The 23058-nt window shown below is 39.3% G+C and overlaps 1 protein-coding gene across 1 annotated transcript in view; it reads left to right on the top strand.

Moving 5' to 3' along the window:
• Positions 1-19931, top strand: part of pclob (piccolo presynaptic cytomatrix protein b) — a 62141-nt gene extending 42210 nt beyond the window's left edge. Inside the window, exons 16-38 of the mRNA XM_013910035.1 lie at positions 30-295; positions 688-1498; positions 1792-2830; positions 4140-4208; positions 4538-4564; positions 5638-5726; positions 5858-5933; positions 6054-6179; positions 7432-7540; positions 7764-7831; positions 7934-8166; positions 8850-8897; positions 9019-9149; positions 10099-10125; positions 10582-10675; positions 11475-11546; positions 11837-12125; positions 12445-12639; positions 14658-14799; positions 14937-14995; positions 15576-15713; positions 15816-15961; positions 17055-19931. Of these exons, the coding sequence (XP_013765489.1) occupies positions 30-295; positions 688-1498; positions 1792-2830; positions 4140-4208; positions 4538-4564; positions 5638-5726; positions 5858-5933; positions 6054-6179; positions 7432-7540; positions 7764-7831; positions 7934-8166; positions 8850-8897; positions 9019-9149; positions 10099-10125; positions 10582-10675; positions 11475-11546; positions 11837-12125; positions 12445-12639; positions 14658-14799; positions 14937-14995; positions 15576-15713; positions 15816-15961; positions 17055-17198 (4398 nt within the window). The 3' untranslated portion in view covers positions 17199-19931. The remainder of the gene's footprint in view (positions 1-29; positions 296-687; positions 1499-1791; positions 2831-4139; positions 4209-4537; positions 4565-5637; positions 5727-5857; positions 5934-6053; positions 6180-7431; positions 7541-7763; positions 7832-7933; positions 8167-8849; positions 8898-9018; positions 9150-10098; positions 10126-10581; positions 10676-11474; positions 11547-11836; positions 12126-12444; positions 12640-14657; positions 14800-14936; positions 14996-15575; positions 15714-15815; positions 15962-17054) is intronic.
• Positions 19932-23058: the final 3127 nt, after the last annotated feature.

Raw genomic sequence — 23058 nt, 5'->3', positions numbered from 1 at the left:
AACTGATTGTTTGTTTGTTTTTATTCTAGAGCCGAGGCTCTCCCTCTAGTACAGGTAAGAAGGTAAAGAGAACACTGCCAGATCCCCCTCCTGAAGATGACTCCCTCTCAGGACGGTCAGGCTACAGCACCAACTCTGCTCGACGCCGTCTAGCTCGTAGTACAACTATGGCCCGGGCAAAGATCCTGCAGGACATTGACAAGGAGCTTGATCTAGTGGAGAGAGAATCTTCTAAACTTCGAAAGAAACAGGCTGAGTTAGATGAAGAAGAAAAAGAGATTGATGCCAAGCTACGGTGAGACACATTTAATTTATTTAAAATCATCGCAGTTTAGGATATAAAGTTACCTATACTTGTATTACTGTATTAAATTAATAAATAACTAATACCTCAGAAAATGATTCAAGCTAACTCCACTGCATCAGTCATTGCATCTCATGCCATCAATCTTCCTAATTCGTCTGCATGATTCCCTTCTTACCTTGATAGCTTATGGGCAAAAAGGCTGCCTTGACATCTCTCAATGAGACTTCTCAACACTCACACATAGTAACAGGTATTAATGTGTGAGAAAACAGAATATTGTTTGCCACCTCCCCTGGTTTTTATTAGAACTTTTGAGTACTAAAATTGTAAAAAAAATAATATATATATATATATATATTTATTTCATTTATTTATTCAAGGTACTTGGAGATGGGTATCAACCGTCGTAAGGAGGCCTTGCTGAAAGAAAGAGAGAAGAGAGAAAGAGCCTATCTTCAGGGTGTGGCAGAGGAGCGAGACTACATGTCTGACAGTGAGGTCAGCAACATCAGAGAGACCAGAGGTGATGGTCTTGAGAGACCACGGACAGCTCCCCAGTCGGAATTTGAGCAATTCATCCCCCCACAGACAGAAGCTGATTCCCAGTACAACACACTGACTAGTCCCTATTCTCACTATGGCCAGTATGTTCCCCAGACCCAAACCACTAGCCACTACACCCAACAGAACCTGTATCAGCAACAATCACTTTACCACCAACAGGTGTCTCCTTACCCAACCATGTCCCTCTCCCATGCCCAGACTCAGCCAGGCAGCTACCAACATGCTCTGCTCTTGCAGCAGGGGAAGCAGCGACAAACAAACCTGTCCGATTTAGAGCCCAAAATCACCACTAACTATGAGGTGATACGCAACCAGCCACTGCTCATTGTGCCAACTTCCACAGAAAGTGGATATGGAGTGGCTCACCTAGGGGGCAAGTATGGAAGCTTGGACTTGAGGTTAGGACTTGAGGAGAGGAGCATGGCCTCTAGTCCCATGTCTAGCATTTCTGCTGATTCTTTCTATGCTGATATTGACCACCATAATGCCAGGAATTATGTGCTGATAGAAGACATAGGGGAGCTCACCAAGGCGTCAACAGGACTGAGCAATACTGGCTTGGGTTCTGGATTCAACTTGCCTGATAAGGAGATGTCCAAGGCAGACAGACTCAGGCGCACAGCAGAGGTAAATCCCATACTGTTAACTTAGTTTCTAGTTTTTGCTACCTTTTTCTCCTCAGACAAATGCTAATAGCTCAGAATGTTAGTGTTTCTTGGTGTTGGCTCTTTCATTTAAAAAAGCGATTCTACAATTTGAAGTGCTGATTCTCCAGTTTTATTTTATTAGGCTTACATGAATGTAGAAAGCAGTGTGACTGATATAGCCCTTTTAATTGTTCAAAACACTGAAGTGTTTTGAACAATTACACAATATCACTTAACATGTGGCGTATAATTTTATTTATTTTTTCCGTTTAGGTGGCAGAATTTTTAGGCTCATCTCGGCTTCAGAGTTATGGCAAAGGAGAAGATGATACTATGGAAGAACCTTATGAGCTGAAGCTACTGAAGCAGCAGATCAAGCAAGAATTCCGACGAGGAACTGAGGGACTCGAACACTTGACTGGTCTGGGCTTACCACAATATCTCCCCAGTGACAGCAATTTTCGCCATTTCCCTAAAGGAGAGAAATATAGCATTGGCAGGCTCACCCTTGAAAAACAGGCTGCAAAACAACTCCCAGCGGCTATGCTTTACCAGAAACAGATGAAGAACAAAAAGGCCCTTATAGACCCTAAGGCCATCACAAAATTTTCCCCAATTCAGGAGAGTAGGGACCTTGAGCCTGAATATGGTAGCTACATGGGATCTGGAGCGTCCTCTGTGTCCAGTCTGGCTGCTAGAGCTAGGCTACTTCAGGATGAGATTACATTTGGGCTAAGAAAAAACTTGTCTGAGCAACAAAAATATTTAGGCTCCTCCTTAGGGGCCAATCTGTCTGGTTCTCTTAATCTTGGTCAGTCTCTTGGACTTGGCTCTACTATCAGGGCAACTGCCCATGATGATGGCACCTACCCAAGTGGTACCCGTTCTCGCCCGTCCTCCCGACCCTCTTCAGTCTATGGTTTGGATCTATCTATTAAACGGGATCTGTCCAGTTCTTCATTAAGACTTAAATCAGAGGGAGAGGTTCTAGATGCAGCATTTGCCCCTGGGGTGGCCAGAGCAAAACCCACTAGTTTACCTATAAGCCAAAGCCGTGGACGCATCCCCATTGTTGCTCAGAACTCAGAGGAGGAAAGTCCTCTGAGTCCAGTGGGGCAACCAATGGGTATGGCTAGAGCTTCAGCTGGTCCTCTCCCTCCCATTTCTGCTGACTCCAGGGACCAATTTGGGTCAAGCCATTCCCTCCCAGAGGTACAGCAACATATGAGAGAGGAATCTCGGACTCGTGGCTATGATCGAGACATCGCATTCATCATGGATGACTTGCAAGGTGCCATGTCTGACAGTGAAGGTAAATGGAGCCTAAGACTGCTTCAACAATTTGACCATATCGACGTGCTTATCATGCATGCTAATACTGAGTGGTCATATTGACTTTCTGGATTAACTGTTTCTTTCTCAGTTATCAGTGCTCCAGATAATTATTGTTGTCTGTTACAATATTTCCCTCTGTCACGATAAATGTAAAGTCACAATTTTGCATGATTTTTCCTTTCTTTTAATTATCGTGGTCAGTGATACATAACACTCTTTGTTTATGTATGCCACGTCTATCCATGCTTTTCTGTGTCATTTCATCAGCTTGATGTTTGTTTGTTTTTTTCAGTTTAATTTATTCAATGTCCTTCCTTATTCTTAGACCCCAACAGTTCTAAAAATGTTAGATTAGATCCTCTCTAGAATCTATGTTATCTGTTTATGAACTACAAAGAGATATGCTAAGCAAACATACTGCTCACAATGCAGCTGCCTTATTTTTTGTATAAATTTCATTAAAAATCTGAGCAATATTGAACAGCCTACACTGGAGCCCTTTTTCAGTGGCACAGGAAACTTATAGAAAAAGAAATACATACATTTTTAAGGTTCTTCCTTTAGTTTTGCTCGAAAACAACAGCAGTAAGTTTAAAAGAGTACTGCTGAATCATGGTGATATACATGTTCTGCAGATTCTACAGGTATTTTTGTTTCATTCTAACTAAATTGCTAAGCCAGTGCCAGGCCAATTTAGACATTTCCAAATTTGCTGGATGGTTTATATAGATCAAAAAAGATGTAATGCAGTAGCTTTCTATAAAGCCGATGTTGTTGTGTATACTTAAAGAAAATTGTGTCAACTGTGTTAATCGTTGATTCTGTAATCTTTCAGTTTCTAATTTGGTCTTATTTTCATCCTTGCATGTACATCTGTTTTCCATTTTCATCTTAATAAAATTAATGTTTTCTGCTTGTTGGTTGTTGCTGTGGATGTCTCCTTGTGGTGTGAGATGTCTGTGTTCCCCGGTGATTCACAGCAGATATTGACATGCACTGTTTCCATTTCCATAAGAATGGGACTGGTAGTGTTCCATTAGTTTAGGTAAATCCAGTGCCTTTATAATTATTTATCTTTTATTTGGTAAGTATGTTGTATATGAAGTAGCATTAAAAAGCACAGGGTCTGATGTAATTGTCAGATAGTGCCAACGAACAAGAATATCTTCCGCAACTTTAGCTTTGTTTCAAGGCCAATTTTGAGGAATCAATGTAAATACATTCTTGTTGAGACAGAAGCATTTGTCTTGACCTTACATAAAAGTGTTCATCTGCCTCAATTGCAGCACAAAGTGAGTCCATGTTGGCTTTGAACAGAGATGATGCCAGAATCTTTCATGAAAGTATCAGACACGGTAGAGTATCTTACAGCATAGTTAAAGTTACTGCCTCTCATGATAATGTGGCTCAATCTTGATATGGCTTTCCCTCCTAAAGAAACATCTTATATGTTTTGTTTGGGGGTTTTTTTCATAGTGCTTCTGCTTAAATTTGTGATCTGTCTGTCAGGCTAGTAAATGCAGTAAAGCATGCATCTCTTACTATTGCTTTTAGTGCATGTGCTGAATTTTAGCCTACTTGCAGTACAAATCTTAGTCTTAGCACTCTACTTCCTGTAGCTTGATAGAAGAATGAACATATGTTGAACAAATTTCTTAAAAACATATATAACTTTGTACCACAGCTGGAGGCCCAAACTGGAATATAGAAGGTGAGACGGCATCGCAATTCTCATGTAGTTACTTAGAGACTGTATGCCTCCATGCCGCATATCATGAATGGTTCACTTCTCTGGCTGAGTTTGTAAACATACCAGATTCATTCTGGAATGACCCACCTCACAATCGTATACAATACATATCATTTAGTGACTCTTGTAGTTGACATGTCAGTTCCATGCTGGTATGAACCCCATCTTAATGACACTCGATATCTTTTATGTGTCATACACTGCAGAGACTTAATTTATGTGTCATTCAGGAATGTTTGCACTGTGGTTTTGTAAACATATCAGACCCATTTCCAGTATTCATGTCCATGCACTAAAATAAATGTGTGTTGTGCATAAGTGTTACCAAAAACATGCAGATTCACAGCACAAAGTATTTTAAGATCTTTTATAGAATTCTGAAAACCAATGCTGCCATCATATACCGATTTGTTCAAGATCTAATGCTTTCAAGATATTTACAAGATATGTAGCAGTCTATTTTCTGTTTGTGGGCTTGGCTCGCCAATACATAGAAAATTCTATCCTTGTTTGGATTCTTTTACATTTAACACCAAAACAGTATTTCAAAGTTGAGATATTACTATAGCTTTCACTATTTTGATTATTTTTGCTCTTAAAGGTATGATTTGGAATTGTGATGGTAAAATAGAGCACGAGACTGTCAGTATCTTCCAGTCGTTACTTATAAATGAAGATGGTTTGGGGGAGATTTCCAGTACACAGTGCTGTAAAATAATACATAGAAAATAAAACGTTCCAAACATTTAAAGCATATCAATTTTTATCAAACTTGAAATTATTCATACACCATTTAGTATTTTTAGTAGCCATCTGATCTCACACTTGTGGATAGGATGGAGCAGAGTTTCTGTTTCTTTGCTTTCACCTATCCAGTCAGGACAGATCAGAGATCTTCCTGCCTTTTAGAAAATCTGGGTGGATGTGTGACAATTATTCTTAAATACAAAAAAAGAGATTGCTTGATTCTATGCTTAAAGCTTCTAGTCCCTATTTTCATGCATAGATTTTAATGCGATCCTTTCCTTGTCTAGCCTACCACCTGAGAAGAGAGGACACAGATTGGTTTGATAAGCCAAGAGAAGGGCATCCTCAGAGCGGGAGTGTTTCAGACAGGAGACAGGTGCGATTCAAGCTAATAATATTCAGCTTGGTCCTTTTTTTTCCACTCCATGTTTATTTTTGGTTTTAATATGTAAACCCGGAATGTTTTCTGCTTACAAACATGCTTCTTTTAATGCTGTGAATTTTCAGATGAAACTCGTGCCTTATGCCTTCCCTCACACTCGCATCAAGCTTAAGAGAGACATGAAGGACTCCAGTGTGTCAGGTATAAAACTATTACAAAATGCAGACATACAGTTATCGTACAACCATAAAAGAAAAATCACAAAGATTGTCTATTTCTGTTTTTGTAATTAGGATTTGTATCCCTATTTTTACCGTTTAGGTAATGGACTTGGCATCCGTGTGGTAGGTGGTAAGGAGATTCCAGGGAGTCGTGGAGAGATCGGAGCGTACATTGCCAAGGTCATCCCTGGTGGGGTGGCAGAACAAACGGGGAAAGTTGTGGAGGGTAAGAGCAGAATGAAAAAGATTCTCAAGGCTCAGGAGAGTCATGATCACAGTGCTTTTTAAGTGTTGATGCTTTTAGGGCCGTTTACGCCTTCAGTAAAAATTCATGCCTAAATCACTCCAGATGGAGTTGTGACAGGCGGCTGTAGCCTACTGTGTGTTGGTTTGTCATGTGTCTTTCCTCAACACATCACGCGCAAACACACCCTCCACATCAGTGGGCTGTGTTAGTCATTAGACTATATTTAGCGTCCCTGTAAACATACAGATACAGATAGACAGGCAAGCACAGATAAACACACGCACACAGTGAATTACCATGCAACAATCCCTGCTCAATTTGTTCTTGTAGTTTCTGGAATTTCAAATAATTGATGCTCTAATCTTTGTTTAGAAAGAGAAGCGCCTGAGTACTGATTGCAGTTCCACCAGTAGTTTTAATGAGATAATTGGTTCTAGCTTCTTATTCCATTTAATTCTGATATAGCTTACTCCCTTTTTGTCTTGCTGAACAAGAAAATATATTTTTTTTAAAAAGGCAAGACAGTAGGTTGGCTGGTTTACTTTCAAGCGTGTGCTGTATGCTATGCATATGTTTATGTTCTGTTGAAAGAAACTGGCAGCAGAACATGCCTTTAGGTGCAGTGTGAAATAAAGTGGGGGAGGTTACAGATTATACACAGAGAACAGAGGGAATAATCTAAGAAGAAATACTGGCTCATGCATGAGGATACGCACTTATTAATGTGAGCCTTTATTGTCACAGCAGCTGGTGAGTTGCTTCGTAAGCAGAAGTCTAATCTGAAGACCAGGTTTCAGTTGTGTAAGTGAGGCCTCATATTTCTTTGGCCCTGGGTGGAAAAATTGAGTTTGCTGTGATTTGTTTTGTGTATTACATCATAAATATGCAAATATTAGTGGTTGTTTCTTGTGCTGTTGCTGTGTTTTTACTTCTAATATGCTATTTTTTCTACATTATTCTTTGTGAGAAACAAAACATCTAATATAATCATCGGCAAAACTTTTCTTTCTTGCTTTTGTGCTGGGTGTTGTTCCAACAATGGAACAAGGCCAATGCATAAACCCAACTGAGAATAAAGAAGAATGAAGACAGAGTTAATTCAGTTGAAGAGCTGGTTGCTATTACTATTGTTCTGTGAGCATGAAAACTGCACTCTCTGTTCTAACACGTTTCATGTATAGAGATGAGGGGTAGTCACTCATTTTGCATGCTGGCCTTCATCGTATTACAGGAATGCAGGTGTTGGAGTGGAATGGAGTCCCTCTAACGGGAAAGACTTATGAGGAAGTGCAGTCTATTATGGGCCAGACATGTGCAGAGGCGGAGCTTTGTGTGAGACTGTGAGTAACATCTGTCACCATTTATCCCTCTATCCCACTGAAACTCCTACATGTTTAGTCACAAAATGGTGACTCTGCAGCCATGAACACCTTCTCTCGTCTTTCCTTCCCCTTCTGTTCGTCCCACACCCCTTCATCTGCCAAATATCCACTCTGTGACTGATTACTCCTACAACGCACTGGTTGTTATTCCATTATAAATTTCCTGTATGGATCCAAACAGCGACCTAAACATGCTGTCTGACCCTGAGCACCCACAAGCCCTGGAGCACCATGTCCAGCTTAAGGCTGGTATGTACGAGAATTTGTTGCTACGTCTGCATGCGTGCATGCGCCTGCGTACATGTTTGACATAAATAAAATGTGAGTCACTATATACACTTGTCTCTGTAGGTGGACAGCGTTCCCCCGGTGTGGATCCTAAGCAGTTAGCTGCAGAATTGCAGAAGGTGTCCCAGCAGCAGGCACCTGGTATGGTTGGAGTAGGAGCTGGGGGATTGGGGGTCCTGTCTGCACTAGAGCGCTCTGCCCTCCTCCACTCTGGTACTGGATCGGCTGCCTCCAGTGGGGTGCCAAGCCCTGGCCAGCCTGCATCCCCTGCAATAAGCAAGAAGCAGCGACACAAGGTAATGGATTTGATCCATTAAAATTCTTTTTAGTGGCTTACCTCACACACATTCTTATTCAAATTAGTCTTTTGTTGACATTTCTGTGAAATGTGTTTGCTTTAAATAAATGAAGTGAAGACCGCAGGCAAGTTCAGCCAGGCAACTCGAGCTGCACTGCATCAGACAAATGAAACATTCTCCTTAAATCATATACCAAACACAACCTCTCATCTGGGCATTCTATTTAAGAGTCTGGGTTTCTCGTCTCTCCCTCTGCACAGAGCAGCTGGCTGCTTCGACCATCCTAGCATCCGCATGTAGGGTCAAGGGGGATAATTACCTATCAAACCCCAAATTCGCAGTCTGATGCTGCAATAAAGAACTCATTTTGAACACGAGATGTCTGACTAAACTAACTAATGGTGTCACACTACACCGACAGACTTTCCTTTCTAACACACCGATCAGATAGTCAGTGTCCCCCACAACGTGCATACGTTCAATGAAAAATGTTAATATCTATTCTACAAGGGCACCTCTTTCACCAGTACTCTATTAATATATACTTCAACTTAATCCCAGGTTAATGGCTAAAGTCTGTTATTGTGGGCCAGACAAATTTGTTTGCCAAATCATTAAACTATCAATCTAGAACCACTCCACCTCCTGACCTCTCTGTTTTTGTTCTATTTTTTTTTTAGCAAACAGAGATGATGAAGATGCCTCATCCCATCACAGGAGAAATTCAGGTTAAAACACACACACATGCAAACAAACATTAAGAAAATATCACTATTTACCCCCAACAACATAAAGATGGACCCCTGTAGTTTCTCTCATAGAGCCTCCTCTACACTCTGTTTCAAACAGCTCCAGATCAACTATGACAGAAATCTAGGAAATCTTATTGTCCACGTCCTGCAAGCTAGAAACCTGGCCCCAAGGGATAATGATGGCTACTCTGACCCTTTTGTGAAGGTCTACCTTTTACCTGGGAGAGGGTGAGCTTTTAGCATTTTAGTGCTAACTAATATGTGTTCTGTGTCTGCTTTTCTGCCTTTGTGTCTGTTTTGTTTTCTCTCTCCCTGATTTTTTTTCCCTGACTTTGTACTGACTTTGCTGTATCCCACTGACTAACGTCTTAAGTTTGTGTGAGAGAATGGTACAGGACATGATGATATGAGGCAGTCATTTCTGCAGTAATTTGATTCGATTTGCTTTAGTCTATAAATAAATAAAGTGAGTTGTGTTAGACTTTACATAAAGCTGTAAGAGGCGGCCTTTTTCCAAATTGCTGCATTATAATGTATCAAATTAGCTGGCAACAGAGAGTCCACATGGTCAACCTCATGTTCTTACTCTTTCTACTTTTGGCTAAAGTGAGTGCTTTGGTTTTGTCCCTAGGTGAGACTCCTTCTTATCGGTGTCGACTCCACTGTCTTCCTAAGAGCTTGTGAATAGCAAGAGAGAGGATCGATGCAGCCATTATCTCCCTTGTAACAATATCTGCTCTTAGATAATGCCTCCATCAGGCCTGTTTATTAGATTATGCGCTCTCTCCCTCAACCTACACGCTGTATAGGTTAAAAATGTAAGCTCGTTGAGAGCACCTTTGTACTGCTGCTTTATTGCAAGAATATATTTGAAATGCATCTGTCTGACATTAGCAAAAGAGTTCACAGCCGCAGTGTCTCAACAAAAGGTCAGAGTAGTGAATTTCTCATTCACCTGTGAGCCAGTAATCACTGTGAGGCTTTTTGGTCTTGAGTCATATCTACTGTGTAGGCACAAAAACAGTGATTTACCCTCAAGAGAATATTGATTGCCTCAGCTCTCTATCCTTTACTGCCTTTTCTTTGAGCTCTTTGAGCTTCTCTGACTGTTATTTTGTATTTTTGCTTTTCTTGTTTGTGATATATGCCCTCCTCTTCCTCTTCTGGACTCCCTCAGCCAAGTCATGGTTGTCCAGAATGCAAGGTAGTGTGGTGCTGATCTTTGTTTTTTAGTTGGTGTTATGTTTTTATTTGTGTAATTTACCCATCCAAAGTGGTTTTCCATCCTTTTATTGTGGCCTTTGTTGTTCGTCCAATTATCTGCTCTATTTCACAGTGTTTAAGAGCACTTCTGCCATTACATTTTCTCTCCATGCCTCTGACTTTGAACTCTCCTCAGCTTCTATCTCTGTACTCATTTGAAAAAAAATTTTTTTAAAGCATCTTACTCAGAGCAGACAATTAACAAAAATATTTCAGTTTGTTTGCAATCTTTCTGGTGCCTCCAAATAAGGATATTGACCATTTTCCAAGCAGCATCTATTCAGCCCATTTACTGAGCATTGCAGTTTTGTGAATGTTGCCATGGGATCAAGCAGTGGAGAGATTTTTAATAATGTATTATTAACAACCAATCATTCTGAATGTCATGAATTATCAGTGCTGATAACAAGAGAAGGACCAAGTATGCCCAGAAGACCATGAACCCAGAATGGAATCAGACTGTCATCTACAAGAACATTCATCTAGAGCAGGTACTGTGCAGACCCTCTCTTCCTGTCCCACACTAAAACGCACATGCACACAAACATCTTCCCACAGTCACTCTTGTGTAGTTACTGTATTTGTTGTGATCCACTTTGGGCAATGTGGAAGCCTCAGCGTCTTATACGACACTTAGAATTCCGTCCTCATGCTCTCTCCCTCGGGCTGTTTTCAGTATCCTCTATGCAGCCTCTTATCAGCACTAGCAAACCTCAAGTTAACAACCGACATTCTTGCTCTTACAGTGTCAATACAGACACTTTAACTGCATGTCTTTTTAGCAAAAAGAGTAATAGAAGAGTGTTAGGTAATCATGCCCATGTGTGCTCATCTGTGACTGCTAGAGGTATATATGGTTGCTTGTGTTTATTCTTAGCCATCTGTGTTTGCTTGTGTTGTTTGTGACAGACACCACCATCGTCTTACCGCAGCCTTAAAAAAAAATCTGCAGTGCATACTTATATAAGTATATCTGTATATGTTATGTCCTCCAACATGCTTCCGAGTGTTTCTATACACGTCCACGTATTTGCACACATGCATTTAACAACTCGTGATTTCCTTGCTGATTAAATTACCCCCCTCATTAGCATTCATGGCTGCACTCATTTAGGCACGACTCATTCAGTGTACACGAGCTCGTTTCTTTTGTCCTTCATCCACCCACATTCGCACAGACAAACAAGCTCACACCTCACACATTTTGTTCCCTCGCACGATCGCCTCAACGCCTCAACGCCTCACCATAATCTGTGACCCTCTCTTTACTTATTTTTTCTTTCTTTGAAGCTGAAGAAAAAAACGCTGGAGGTGACAGTGTGGGACTATGACAGGTCCTCCTCCAATGACTTCCTTGGAGAAGTAAGTGACTTGTGAAGCCGAGTCTGCCATCTGACAATGTGAAATTTAGCTCACTTTTTCTTTTTCTTTTTTACCAATTTACCTCATTAAAGTGGTTTTTGCTATTTTATTTTATTTTATGTTGGTTTATTTGTATTGTTTTATTGGTGGACCTGCGTTTCTTAACTTAACTCTCTGGTCAGACAAACACCAAATTTAAACTTGGCTTCTATAACTATATATATTAAATTCCTATTTATTTTGTACTGTCTCACTCTTTCTCTCTTTTATTTTCTCTTATTGTCACTCAGGTACTGATTGACTTGTCAAATACCACCCAGCTGGACAACACTCCTCGCTGGCTGCCTTTGAAAGAGCAGAGTGAAAGCATTGAACACAGCAGAGCCCACCATGCTGCCCAAGGTCCGTCAGGGTCTGGGTCAAGTCAGGGACATGGCCAGGGCCACATTTCAGGTTCTGGACAGGGGTATGGAATGGGTCAGAGTCTAGCACCAGGGCAGGGAGATGGGAGTCATGATTCACCTAAAAACTCTGTAATCAAGAGCAGAAGCCATGGAATCTTTCCCGATCCAGCTAAAGGTAAAGAATCACCTCATTCTTACAGTTAATGATTGCTAAATATCAATTAATTCCATATAAGTAGTTTTAAGCAATAAATAATATTAATATTCTTGGCAGGTATTCATAACCATACCTTGAACACTGTAAATACATACATATCAGTACTGCATGGAACAATCAGATGACTGTGAAATATTATTTGCACCTGAGAGGGGTTGGTTTATTTACAGTGTCTTGCAAAAGTATCCGGCCCCCTTGAACCGAATACTTTTGCAAGCCACTGTATTTTGCAGTTTTCTCTTTGGCACTTGTAACCATTCATTTAATATTCCTTTAGACATGCAAATGATGCCTTTGGAAAAGTCACACAGTAGCCCAGGCAGTTCCAAGTCTTCCTCCGACGGCCAACTACGTTCCCATGGCCCTTCCCGAAGCCAAAGCAAGAGCAGTGTCACTCAGGCCCACCTTGAGGATGCTGGAATAGCAATTGCTGCTGCTGAAGCTGCCGTGCAACAATCCTGCCTGCAACCAAGTAAATCCTTCCCCTACCCCTGATAAACCACCTTCGAAATGCACCTTTTCCCCTTGCATGCAAGCTTTGTAGAGATTGTTTGATAAAGCCTTGAATTGCTCTGCATTCATCTCCTTAACAGTTTACCTTGCCTTCTGCTCATCTCATCTTGCTTTTCTGCCAGCACAAAGTCACAGTGATCTAGCTCATTAATATAACTGTTAAGCAAAAAGCAAGGCAGATAAAGGATTTTAAAAAGATAAAAAGATCAAATAAGTACACAAATAAAAATAAACTTGCTGTGAAATCCTATTTAATACACTATGTAATTCTAAAATCTTATTTTTAGAGATGGGGCTCATTCAGTTTACTAAATTGTTATGTGTTGTTTCTGATATTTTTCACCAGTTTAATATTTTGGTTTTCTCTTTGGGCATCTTAAATAGTTAATTAAATGGGATAATAGTTTAAGAAACTACAAACATAATTAATGGATTATTTTAACTTGTAGTATTAGTATTATTAGCTAAATTAGAAATCCAGACCCCTCTGTTTCTACATGGAGTGTGCATGTGCCAATCCCAAGCATATGGTTTCTACAGAACCCCGGTGTGGAGATCTCCAACCCCAGTACAGAAACCAAGCTAGGATGGCAATCCCTTACATGTTGTATGTTCTACTGTGTTAACATGACTTAAACAACATCCATTACCTGTGTATAATCCTCAATGTGATATCCTCAAAATGAACTCTAATGGTCTACTTCTTTACAAAGGAAAGTAAACTCATTGTTGGAGGTTTTTATACGCATGCAACTGTAGATTCCCTAGCTATTATTTCCTGGCCACAGAATATTTTGTGGAGCTGCAATATTGCTGTGTATGTGCATGTGTGTGTCACAAGAATTAACCCCTAGAAAAGCACACACAGAGGCAGACACAGGTATGGCACACAGTCTTCTCGCCCTGCACAGTCCTTCCCTATTCCTCCCACCTAAAACAAAGGGGGCACAAATGACCCAGTCAAACCTGGAAACACAGAAACACCACGAGGTTTCAAAAGTCAACAGGAGGTTCACGCTGCACTCACCAGCCAGTGAGTGTAAAGCGGTCAGCTAACCATGAGGGAAGCAGAAATGTCAAGGGAAGGTGAGGCAACATAGGAAAAATGTACTCTATAAATATATAAATAAATCATATTAATCAACAACTAAAAAAACTACTACTAATAATAATTATTATAATTAAATAATTAAAACTAAGCCTTCCAAATAAATGAATGTGTAAATATTGATATTTCTGTTGTAATTATTTTCTGTATGTAGCACTATGAATGTCTGGAAATGCACATATTCATTTTATATATTATTTCATTATTTATATATTTATTTTGTGTCGCTTTTATTACCGAATGATTTTGTTTTCATTAGGAACAGAATGAGTAATTATTGCATTTCAGTAACAGACTGTGCTTCAAACACATTGTGGTCACACATCATCTTTCAAAAATACACCGAAAGTCGCCGAATGTGTTTCAACAGTAATCTTCACATATTTTCCCAAGTTCTTTCTTACTGCAAAAGCATAACAGAAACCAGCCAGAGCCAAGAAAGAATATTTAATTGTATGAACAAACTGCCATGCCATGTCCTACAGTGAATTAATCTTATTTTTTTTTCATTAAATTTAGTGACCTTCATTTAGTTCTAATGTAGGGATTTGCTTCGTATTACAGAGATTTTACACAGCACTGTTACGTAAATGCAAGGAGATGCTGACATTTACAGTGATGCCCTGTTATGTGATGCTTAGTCAAAGTTGTCAAAGTTATGTGTGATGGAGAGTGCCTCTGTCAATGAGTGATAGCTGGGTGTGTGTTTTGTTACATACAGCACATGTCTTGGGCACCCATGCATGTGTGGTAAAAGCTGGGTCGTTTAACATTCTCTGTTTGTTTGTTTTTATGCAAGTAATTTATTTTGAAGAAAAAAACTGAGTGATTGATTTCCTCAGTATCACACTCAGTATTGCCACCCACAGGACCAGGACACCGGCTGAGTGATGTTTCAGGGTCAGTGGTACTATCTGCCCCGAGCCTGGTTGGAGACGCTTATGGAGGTCTGGATAGTGAAGATGGAGCAGGCATAGGAGTGGACAGTGCCATTTTTCAAGTGCCACGGATGTAAGACTGTTTGTAGCTCCATGCAAGCATATTATGCATTAACGGTTGTTAATGTATATGTCATGTTATACTCTTTTAAATGTATAAAACAGTGTTCATAAATTCATTTGTTTTGTTTTTTTTGTTTTTTCTCACAGCGGTAAGACTATTCCTAATGGCACAGACAAAAACCAACTTGAGACTGCAGAAAATGAAGGCAAGCTCTAGAAATGTCACGTTTTCAAATGTTTGCTTTCTTGGTCAGAGGGCTCCCCCTGTTGAGTGTTTTGTGCAATGACGGTTTTGTTGTATTTTTTTTTTCAATTTCTTTGTAACCAAGCCACCTAATTAACTGCCTCTAAATGGTGTTGCTAATGTCATTATTAAGTTGCGAGGTCAAATTGTCAGCTAAGTGCTTATTGTCAATGAACAATATTAACCCGAATTATAACTTACTGCACGGCTTGAGAGAAGTGGTTGCCATGCTGTCCCACAACTGCTGTTATATCTACATTTCATGTAGCTCGGGTGTCACGATGCCTCCCTTCCCTCTCTAGTTTCAATTTGTTACAAAGAGCAGATGGTCATTTTAGGGTATAGCCTGGCAGCTGTTACAATGATGAAGGTCGGGAGGTCATTTCCATGGTGCCTGACAACTAATTTACCAAATTTAAATCAGCTTGTCTTGTAAAATTCTTAATTATTTCAGGACATGTAGAACTGGTGAGATACACGTGAAACTTTGGATATATATTTCCTGATGTGATTTTGATTTTGCTCTTTCTGTTTCGTGTTAGCTGGTAAAACACAAGTAATGGGGGAGATCAAGGTTGCTCTCAAGAAGGAGGTGAAAACAGAAGGGGACCAACTGGTCTTGGAGATCCTTCAGTGCAGAAACATCACTTACAAGTTCAAAAGCCCAGACCACCTGCCAGGTGTGGAACCAATCAGTACTGATGTACATGCATTTTGATTTTTTAATCTCAATAGTCCTCTTTTTATGAATTCATATTATTATTTATCCAACTTGCATCCAGATCTGTATGTGAAGTTGTATGTGGTGAATGTGGCCACCCAGAAGAGGATCATTAAGAAGAAGACGAGAATTTGTCGACATGATAGAGAGCCTTCTTTCAATGAGACCTTCAGATTCCCCCTAAACCCAACTGGACACTCCATACAGGTAGTGTACAACAGGCACCTAAATAACTTTCAGACCCCTGCTAATTGTCAAATACGATGAGTGAATAAAACGTAATAAATCATGATTGTGTTAGAGTCTGGACAATAAAGGCTATTTATGACTGATACCAATATTTGGTGATTTAAAAATCCAATATACTTAGCAATATTCTGTTGGGTTTTTTTTCTTTCAGACACACAAAACATAAATAGATTTCCCTAATATTTGTTATGCGTGTTGACAAGGAGTCACAAATATCCCATAATATGAGAGTGTTGTTTAAAAATAATCTAGTTTACACTCTTCCCAACTTTTTTTGTTGCGATGTGTGAGAGACTAGGCTGGTTAAGACCAAGGACACAGTGAGTATTTAGAAAAAAGTGGGTGTATTTACCCCCCCAAATTGTAAAAAAAACCAAAAAACAAAATACAAAATGAACTAATAATACAGGGCCCTTAAAAGAAGTCAAATGAATAGAACAAAACTCAATCCAAAAACAGCAACTTGACATATCTCCAGATTAACTACTCAGCAAACAAAACTGAGCTAACAGCAAGAACCAAAGGGGACTTAAATACTGGCTGATCAGGCCAAGTTGATACATAAGGGGAACACAAATCCTAACAAATTATCTAACACCAAACAAACAAAGCAACACTTAGTTTAATAATTACTTCAAATCAAAAATACCCAGCAGAAGGCTAAACAAGTCACTTATGCACACCTATGGGTGGCAAGAGCTGCACTTGGTATGGCCCAATCAGCACTTCAATATATAACTGCAGAGGTGTGTGGCTGCAGGTGCGGCCATCAGGCCGTGTTTGTAGTGTTCCAAACATAGGGAAGTTGCAGAGTTTCCTCTGGTACTCACAACGTGGTTAAAAGCTGTTTCTTCTGCTGTAAATAGCTCATATGGGCTCTAAAATTTCTAGGTCTATAAAATGCATTAATTTTTAGACTTATAGATATACTTGTAACAATCTGCTTGCAACTATTAATAATCATACTGAATAACATGCACTTTTTGAGCTGGCAAAGCACATACAGATAACTAACTGACAAATTCTTTTTGTCTTTCTCATGCATTCCCAGCTTTTCTTGGTGTCTAATGGAGGGAAGTTCATGAAGAAAACCTTGATAGGTGAAGCCTACATCTGGCTTGACAAGGTGGACATGAGGAAGAGAGTGGTCAGCTGGCACAAGCTGTTCGTCAGTTCCACTCAGACCAACCCCTGAACACCACACCAAAAAGATCCAGATGCAGCAGATCAGCCAACACTAAATGCAAAGTGCATAGTTCAGAGATGTGACAAAAAAAATGAATAAGAGAATGAGAATAAGAGCAAAGAAAAAAGATTCCTTTAATTCGTTGCTTCGGTTTATAAATCATAAAATAAAGGTTTATTATGTGCTACTAACATTGCAATTATATCAGTCCAACACTGCCAGCACATTTCCACCTCTTCCCATTTCAAGTCTCTGCTGGTTTTGGATTTAACATGCAAACATAAAAAGCTGGCACTGATAGACACTCAGCAGCAATATGGCTTTGAGGGCAGTGACGTCTTTCTTACCACAGTTCTATTTCCATAATCCACATGAGACGCCGAGATGTGATTCTGCACTACTGAACAAACATATCTAACAAAGGGAAAGATGAAAAACAGAATCATGGAATTCATTTTATTTCCTTCATATGAGAGACGTGGTTGTGCTACGATCGTGATTTGTGTGGATTTAAGTGGTCTTGGAATATTAACTGATGAAGAAATGCATACATTTTTTGTACAATATTCTTTCAGTTTCATTGAAAAAGGAAAAAAAAAAACACAATAAAGAGCTTATGTAGGCCTGAGTCAGACAGTTGACCTTTGCTGTGGGATGAGGATTAAATGTACAGCACTTCTGATTGTAGATATCCCACATGCAAATATAAGAGCATATCAGAGAATCACATTGTACAGTGTGACGTTTATATAGTATACACAGATATCAGATGCAGAATATATCTAAATATAATATACAGTATAAGAGTTGTTCTCTTGTCACTAGATTATATATACAAATATATATAATATGGGACAGATACACAGACTTGTTAGATTGAGGCTGTGAGTGGCGCACTGACAATCCAGTAATCTATGGTGTAGGCAGTCACAATAACTATTATGTGAATGTGGACCTATGTGAGCTCAAGGATGTTAATAATCATGTTCAGTAGCTCCCTTGGTTCTCTGGTCACACTAATGCACCGCTATATCGAACAGGGCTGTGACAATACAAATAAAATCCAAGGTCAATGACAACCTCTAGTGGCTGATTACTATTTTACTAGCATGATATTGTTAGGAAAGATTAGAATTAAAATTTAAATTAACAATGAACAGCATCTGCTGTGTTGAATGTTACAACTGTGGAAGGTGAGTTTCACACATCCGTCTCAAGTGTACAACATTTTGCTTTAAGATTGTTATAGTGGCTCAGATTTTGCTAATATTTCCTTCTGTGTAGTCCATCGTCAGACATGTAATTCATACAATATGTGTCAAAATCCTCTGTAGATCTGCAACTGTCATTACTTCAGTATGACAGCCCTGCTGTCTCTGTGTTAGTAAGTCCCTCTGGTCTGAGTTTTCCCTGAAAATTATTTCAAAAGGAAGAAAAAAAAATGCTTTACCATTCAAACGTCAAGGTTCTTTTGTGTGTCTGGCTGTACTGTAAAACACTTAACTATTTTGTGTCAGTGACTCCCATTACAACACATTGAACCAGCCTCTTTCACTGCCTGCAACCAAAACACTCAGGCCCACTGGCGTACAGTGATGTATAGGATCAAATGAAAGCATGGGGCCTAGTCTCAGTACTAAGGTGTGAGTAGGTGACCCATGTATTTATCTGTATTCGTCTTACAATGTTTTGTCACCTTTACCTGTACAGAATGAAAAATTGACCCTCAGAACTACTGTTAGTGTGTTTAGGCACATCACAAAGCCAATGCAACTATTTATAATATATCACTGGAGACTACAAACATAGAGCAAGATGTCACTTATCGCCTATAATAATTACAAAGTAAAACAAACAAGCAAACATAAAAGAGGGTATAGTGAGGAAGAAAACAAGGTTAATTTTTCAATGCTGACAATTATTTTGTTGTGCCAACCGTGATTTATGTTTAAATTCTCAACAGTTATATTTCTTTTTTACATTCCAGATCCATTGTTTCATTTGAAGTAATTCTATGCAACATATACGTTTGAATGCATTTGTGTTTTTGGAATTAAAATGTTTTAACTGTGAACATATGTTCTCAAAATAACTGTAAGAAAATAACTTTAATTTGTACATCGATGAAAGAAAATATGAAATACTCTGATTTTTTTACTGATTTTAATATATATTGACGTTAACGGCTGTTAACATCTACATGGATCTTGTGCACTTTATTATTGCGTTGTCTCATTTGTTCCATCATGACATGTGGGATTACGTGTTTTGTGTTTATGCACTGAAATGAACTGAGTCATGGTGTATGTGATGGCAGGAAATATTGTGGTGTGCATTTTGTATCTATGTGGAAAAAGAAAAAACATGCAGACACACTGGGGTTCCTAAACGTAATGCACAATGTGGGGGGGGGATAAATATCACTCTAAACTGCATCATGCTCTCAGTGTACTTAAAAAAGTTTGTGTACACAGTACAGTAAATTAGACATATTATCTCAATGCTCAGCCTTGACTGTTCAACCCCTGTGTTTCATTAGACTTCACCCAAGCTAAATACTGTTTGTTTAGATCAGCTGTTGCCTGTAATCGTGAATCCATTCATTTGTTGTTGTTCTGAGGGGTGTGAATGTGACTCAAGTTGTTTGACATGTGTACATAAAGTGTTTATTTTCTACAAAGATTGAATGTTTATATTGTCCAAAGTCTGAGCATGTGAGTGTTGAAAAAAAAAATCACAAAAGACATATAATTGTACAGCAGTTCATGTCTATAGCTGTAAAAGGGGAGTTGACTGTGTAATCAAAACCTGTGCTGTCAACCAATGACTATGTGTGCAACTACGTCCCGTAAACTGCTGAAACAACACAAAGGGGGGAAAAAAAATCTACTCAACTTCAATAGTTGTCTAAAACTTTATGTTTTGGATGTTGCATGTTTTGTTGATGGTTTGTCGGTATATTTTGCCTAAAGATTACGTTTAAAAAGAGAGAGAATATGTATAGATTTATCTGTATGCTGAGTGTAAAGAAATATGCTTGTAAAATTGTCTTGTTTTTCACTCAGTGTAAAAACAAAACATATACTGTTATGGTTTTGTGGTTGTACACAGGATGTGTTGAGATATGCAAATCGTGCTGTAAAAAAAATCAGCGTTTCCCCTGAGTCTAAAAGAATAAATATTAAGAAGAGTTATATTGCACATTTGGAGTTGAGCTTTGTTTTGTTAACAGCTTTCTTTATTATTACTTAAAAAATAACTTTTTAAAGTGATAATAGACCTTGCTCTGTTAATTATTTTAAGGAACAAACTCGTTTTCTGTGTTTGGAGCAGCTTAATCATTATTTGTTAATTAGACGTGCCTACGGACACGTGAATTCAACTTCTGACCGTCTGCTCCATGTGGACACTGCAAACTTGGTCTTGAAAGAAAAACCTACATTAAGTATGCACAAGCTGACATCCTAGTGCCAAAAACAATTTAAAAAAGGCACCGTGATTCTTTAAAAATTGTTTAGTAGAAGTGAGTTTGGAGTGGAACACATAATCGCTGTACCAATTTGCCGTGCTTGTGATTATGATGTAGACCTATTTTCAACATCCCATTGTGGTTTATTCTCATCAAACAGATACGAGTTTTGTGTCTATTTTTTCGTTTGTTAAATTTCATTTATTTAAATTCTCTCTTTTCTTAGGAGTTGAAAATATTATCACCATCTACACAGCTTTAACATTAGCTAAATATTTGGTGATTGCATATTTTACATAACTTTTTACTATGACAGCAGAAGCTGGAACTGGGATGATGAATGGCTTTGGTAGAGCCTCCTATCCTTTATTTGGCTGTAATTTCAAGGCATGGTCACTGTGAGGCAGAATTGACTCACGTTAACATCTGGGGATGAGCCACTTGGTATCATAGACTGCAGCTCTAAAATTGGAATACTTTATGAATCCCTTAGGAAATGATGTGGTTGCAGCTGCTCCAAGACAGTACAGTAACTGATTAAATTAAATAAAACAGTATAATAAAGTTACAAAAAAAGATAAATATATGATGGACATTTTACTCTAAACTGTATACTGTAAAACTTTATCATTTGTTATTTCTCATTTTCACTCTACATGTGCAAAAGGGTGTGACTATTGCACTGTGTATTATGCATTAGACGGAGGAGTTGTAGCCACATCAGGCAGCACTGATTTCCTGTGTGGTTCAGTTATGGATTTGGGTATTCTCCATCTCTCACTGAACGTGCTTCTGTGATTGGCCAGCACGTCATGGAGTGGGTGGGAGGTACTGTCCAGCATTGACCTTATGACCTTATGACTCATTGAGAGATGCTACTGACCAGCCAATCGGTGGCACGCAGTCTGACGATGTCACATTTTAGTACCTGCTCGGATTGCTTTGAAACTCAGGCAAGCAGGTACTAAAAAAGTACCTGGTACCAGGTACTATGACCTAATGGAAAACCCTGAAAACCATGCTGAGTCAATTGAGTAGGTACTAATGGAAAAGGGGCTATAGTGCTTGCCGGCTGGTCCAGATGTGCATAGACAGAACTGAGCTGGTAGATGATGGCATCCTCAGCTCTGAGGCGAGGCTGGTATGAGACCTGAAAGGTATCCTGACGTGGCCTGACAATAGGTTGGGGACGGGAAAGGATGAGTCTTTCCAGGGTTTTCATGACATGGAAGGTCAGTGCCACAGGCCTGTAACTTTGGGGGCCATTGGGACATGGTGTCTTTGGTACAGGAATGAGACGTGACATCGTCCACACCACTGGGACCCTCCAAAGACTTAGATTTATCCTGAACAGTTTATGAAAGACTCCACAAACCTGGGGGCACAGGCCATGAGGACATAGGGCCACACCCTGTCTGGACCAGCAAACTTGCCTGAGCGGAGTCTTCTCATTTGTCTCTGAACCTGGTCATGAGTGAAAGTGACAAAGGGGGGAAGGGGTGTCAGGACTTCCACAGGATTTTGAAGAGAGTGACGTGAATGTGGATTGCAGGCTGACTACAGGTAACTCACTAGGGGGGAGAGCATTCACTGCAGTGTCAAATCTGCTGAAAAACACATTCAACTCATTGACTCTGTCCTCACTGCTCCCAGCTCCTCTGCTGTTGAATGGACTGAATCCAGTGATTGTCTTCATGCCACTCCACACCTCTCTCATGCTGTTCTGCTGGAGTTTCCACTCCAGCTTTCCACTGTAATTGTTCTTAGCCTCTCTGATCTTGCCCTTCAATAACACCTGAACCATTCTAAGAATGAGTCTCAGTCATGGTACAAGAGAAATAGGTTCTTATTTCTCACTAAATTACATTACATACGTAAATATTTCCATTTTGAATAGTTCATTTATCAAGATCAAGTGTATCATTTAGCTGTTCACTTAATTAAATGACGGAATGTAATTGATGAAATGCATCATAATGTTCTCCCAGGTGGTCAGATACTACATCTATGTTCAAATTTAAATGTGCATGGGTATGAACACATATATTAAACACAGCCGTTATGATATCTGCACGCTACTGCATAGATGCAGAAAAAACAAAAAGAAAGACAGGAGAGAAAAAAACAAAGACTGTATTGAAGCTGGTTTGTTCTTTAATGTTTCCAGTAATTTTTGTAGATTACCTATAGGTGGCAGTATCCTCTGTCAAATAAACCCAATACAGCTGCTCTTTAACCAATTATGGTTCAACACATTATTCACTTATACTCATTATATAAATCTCCAGGTTGCTCTTGGATGTCAGTATTAACTTTGAGGTTAATATTCAAAATAAATATTCTGTACTCTGTGCAGATATTTTCAGTAAATTCCTCATATGGAGTAAGAAAAAGCCCATA

This window comes from Pundamilia nyererei, unplaced genomic scaffold (assembly GCF_000239375.1).
Source record: "Pundamilia nyererei isolate P.nyererei 1_Seehausen unplaced genomic scaffold, PunNye1.0 scaffold00035, whole genome shotgun sequence".
NCBI classification, from domain to species: Eukaryota; Metazoa; Chordata; class Actinopteri; order Cichliformes; family Cichlidae; genus Pundamilia; species Pundamilia nyererei.
The sequence above is the reverse complement of the archived record's forward strand: the minus strand, read 5'-3'. Positions and strand labels throughout refer to the sequence as shown.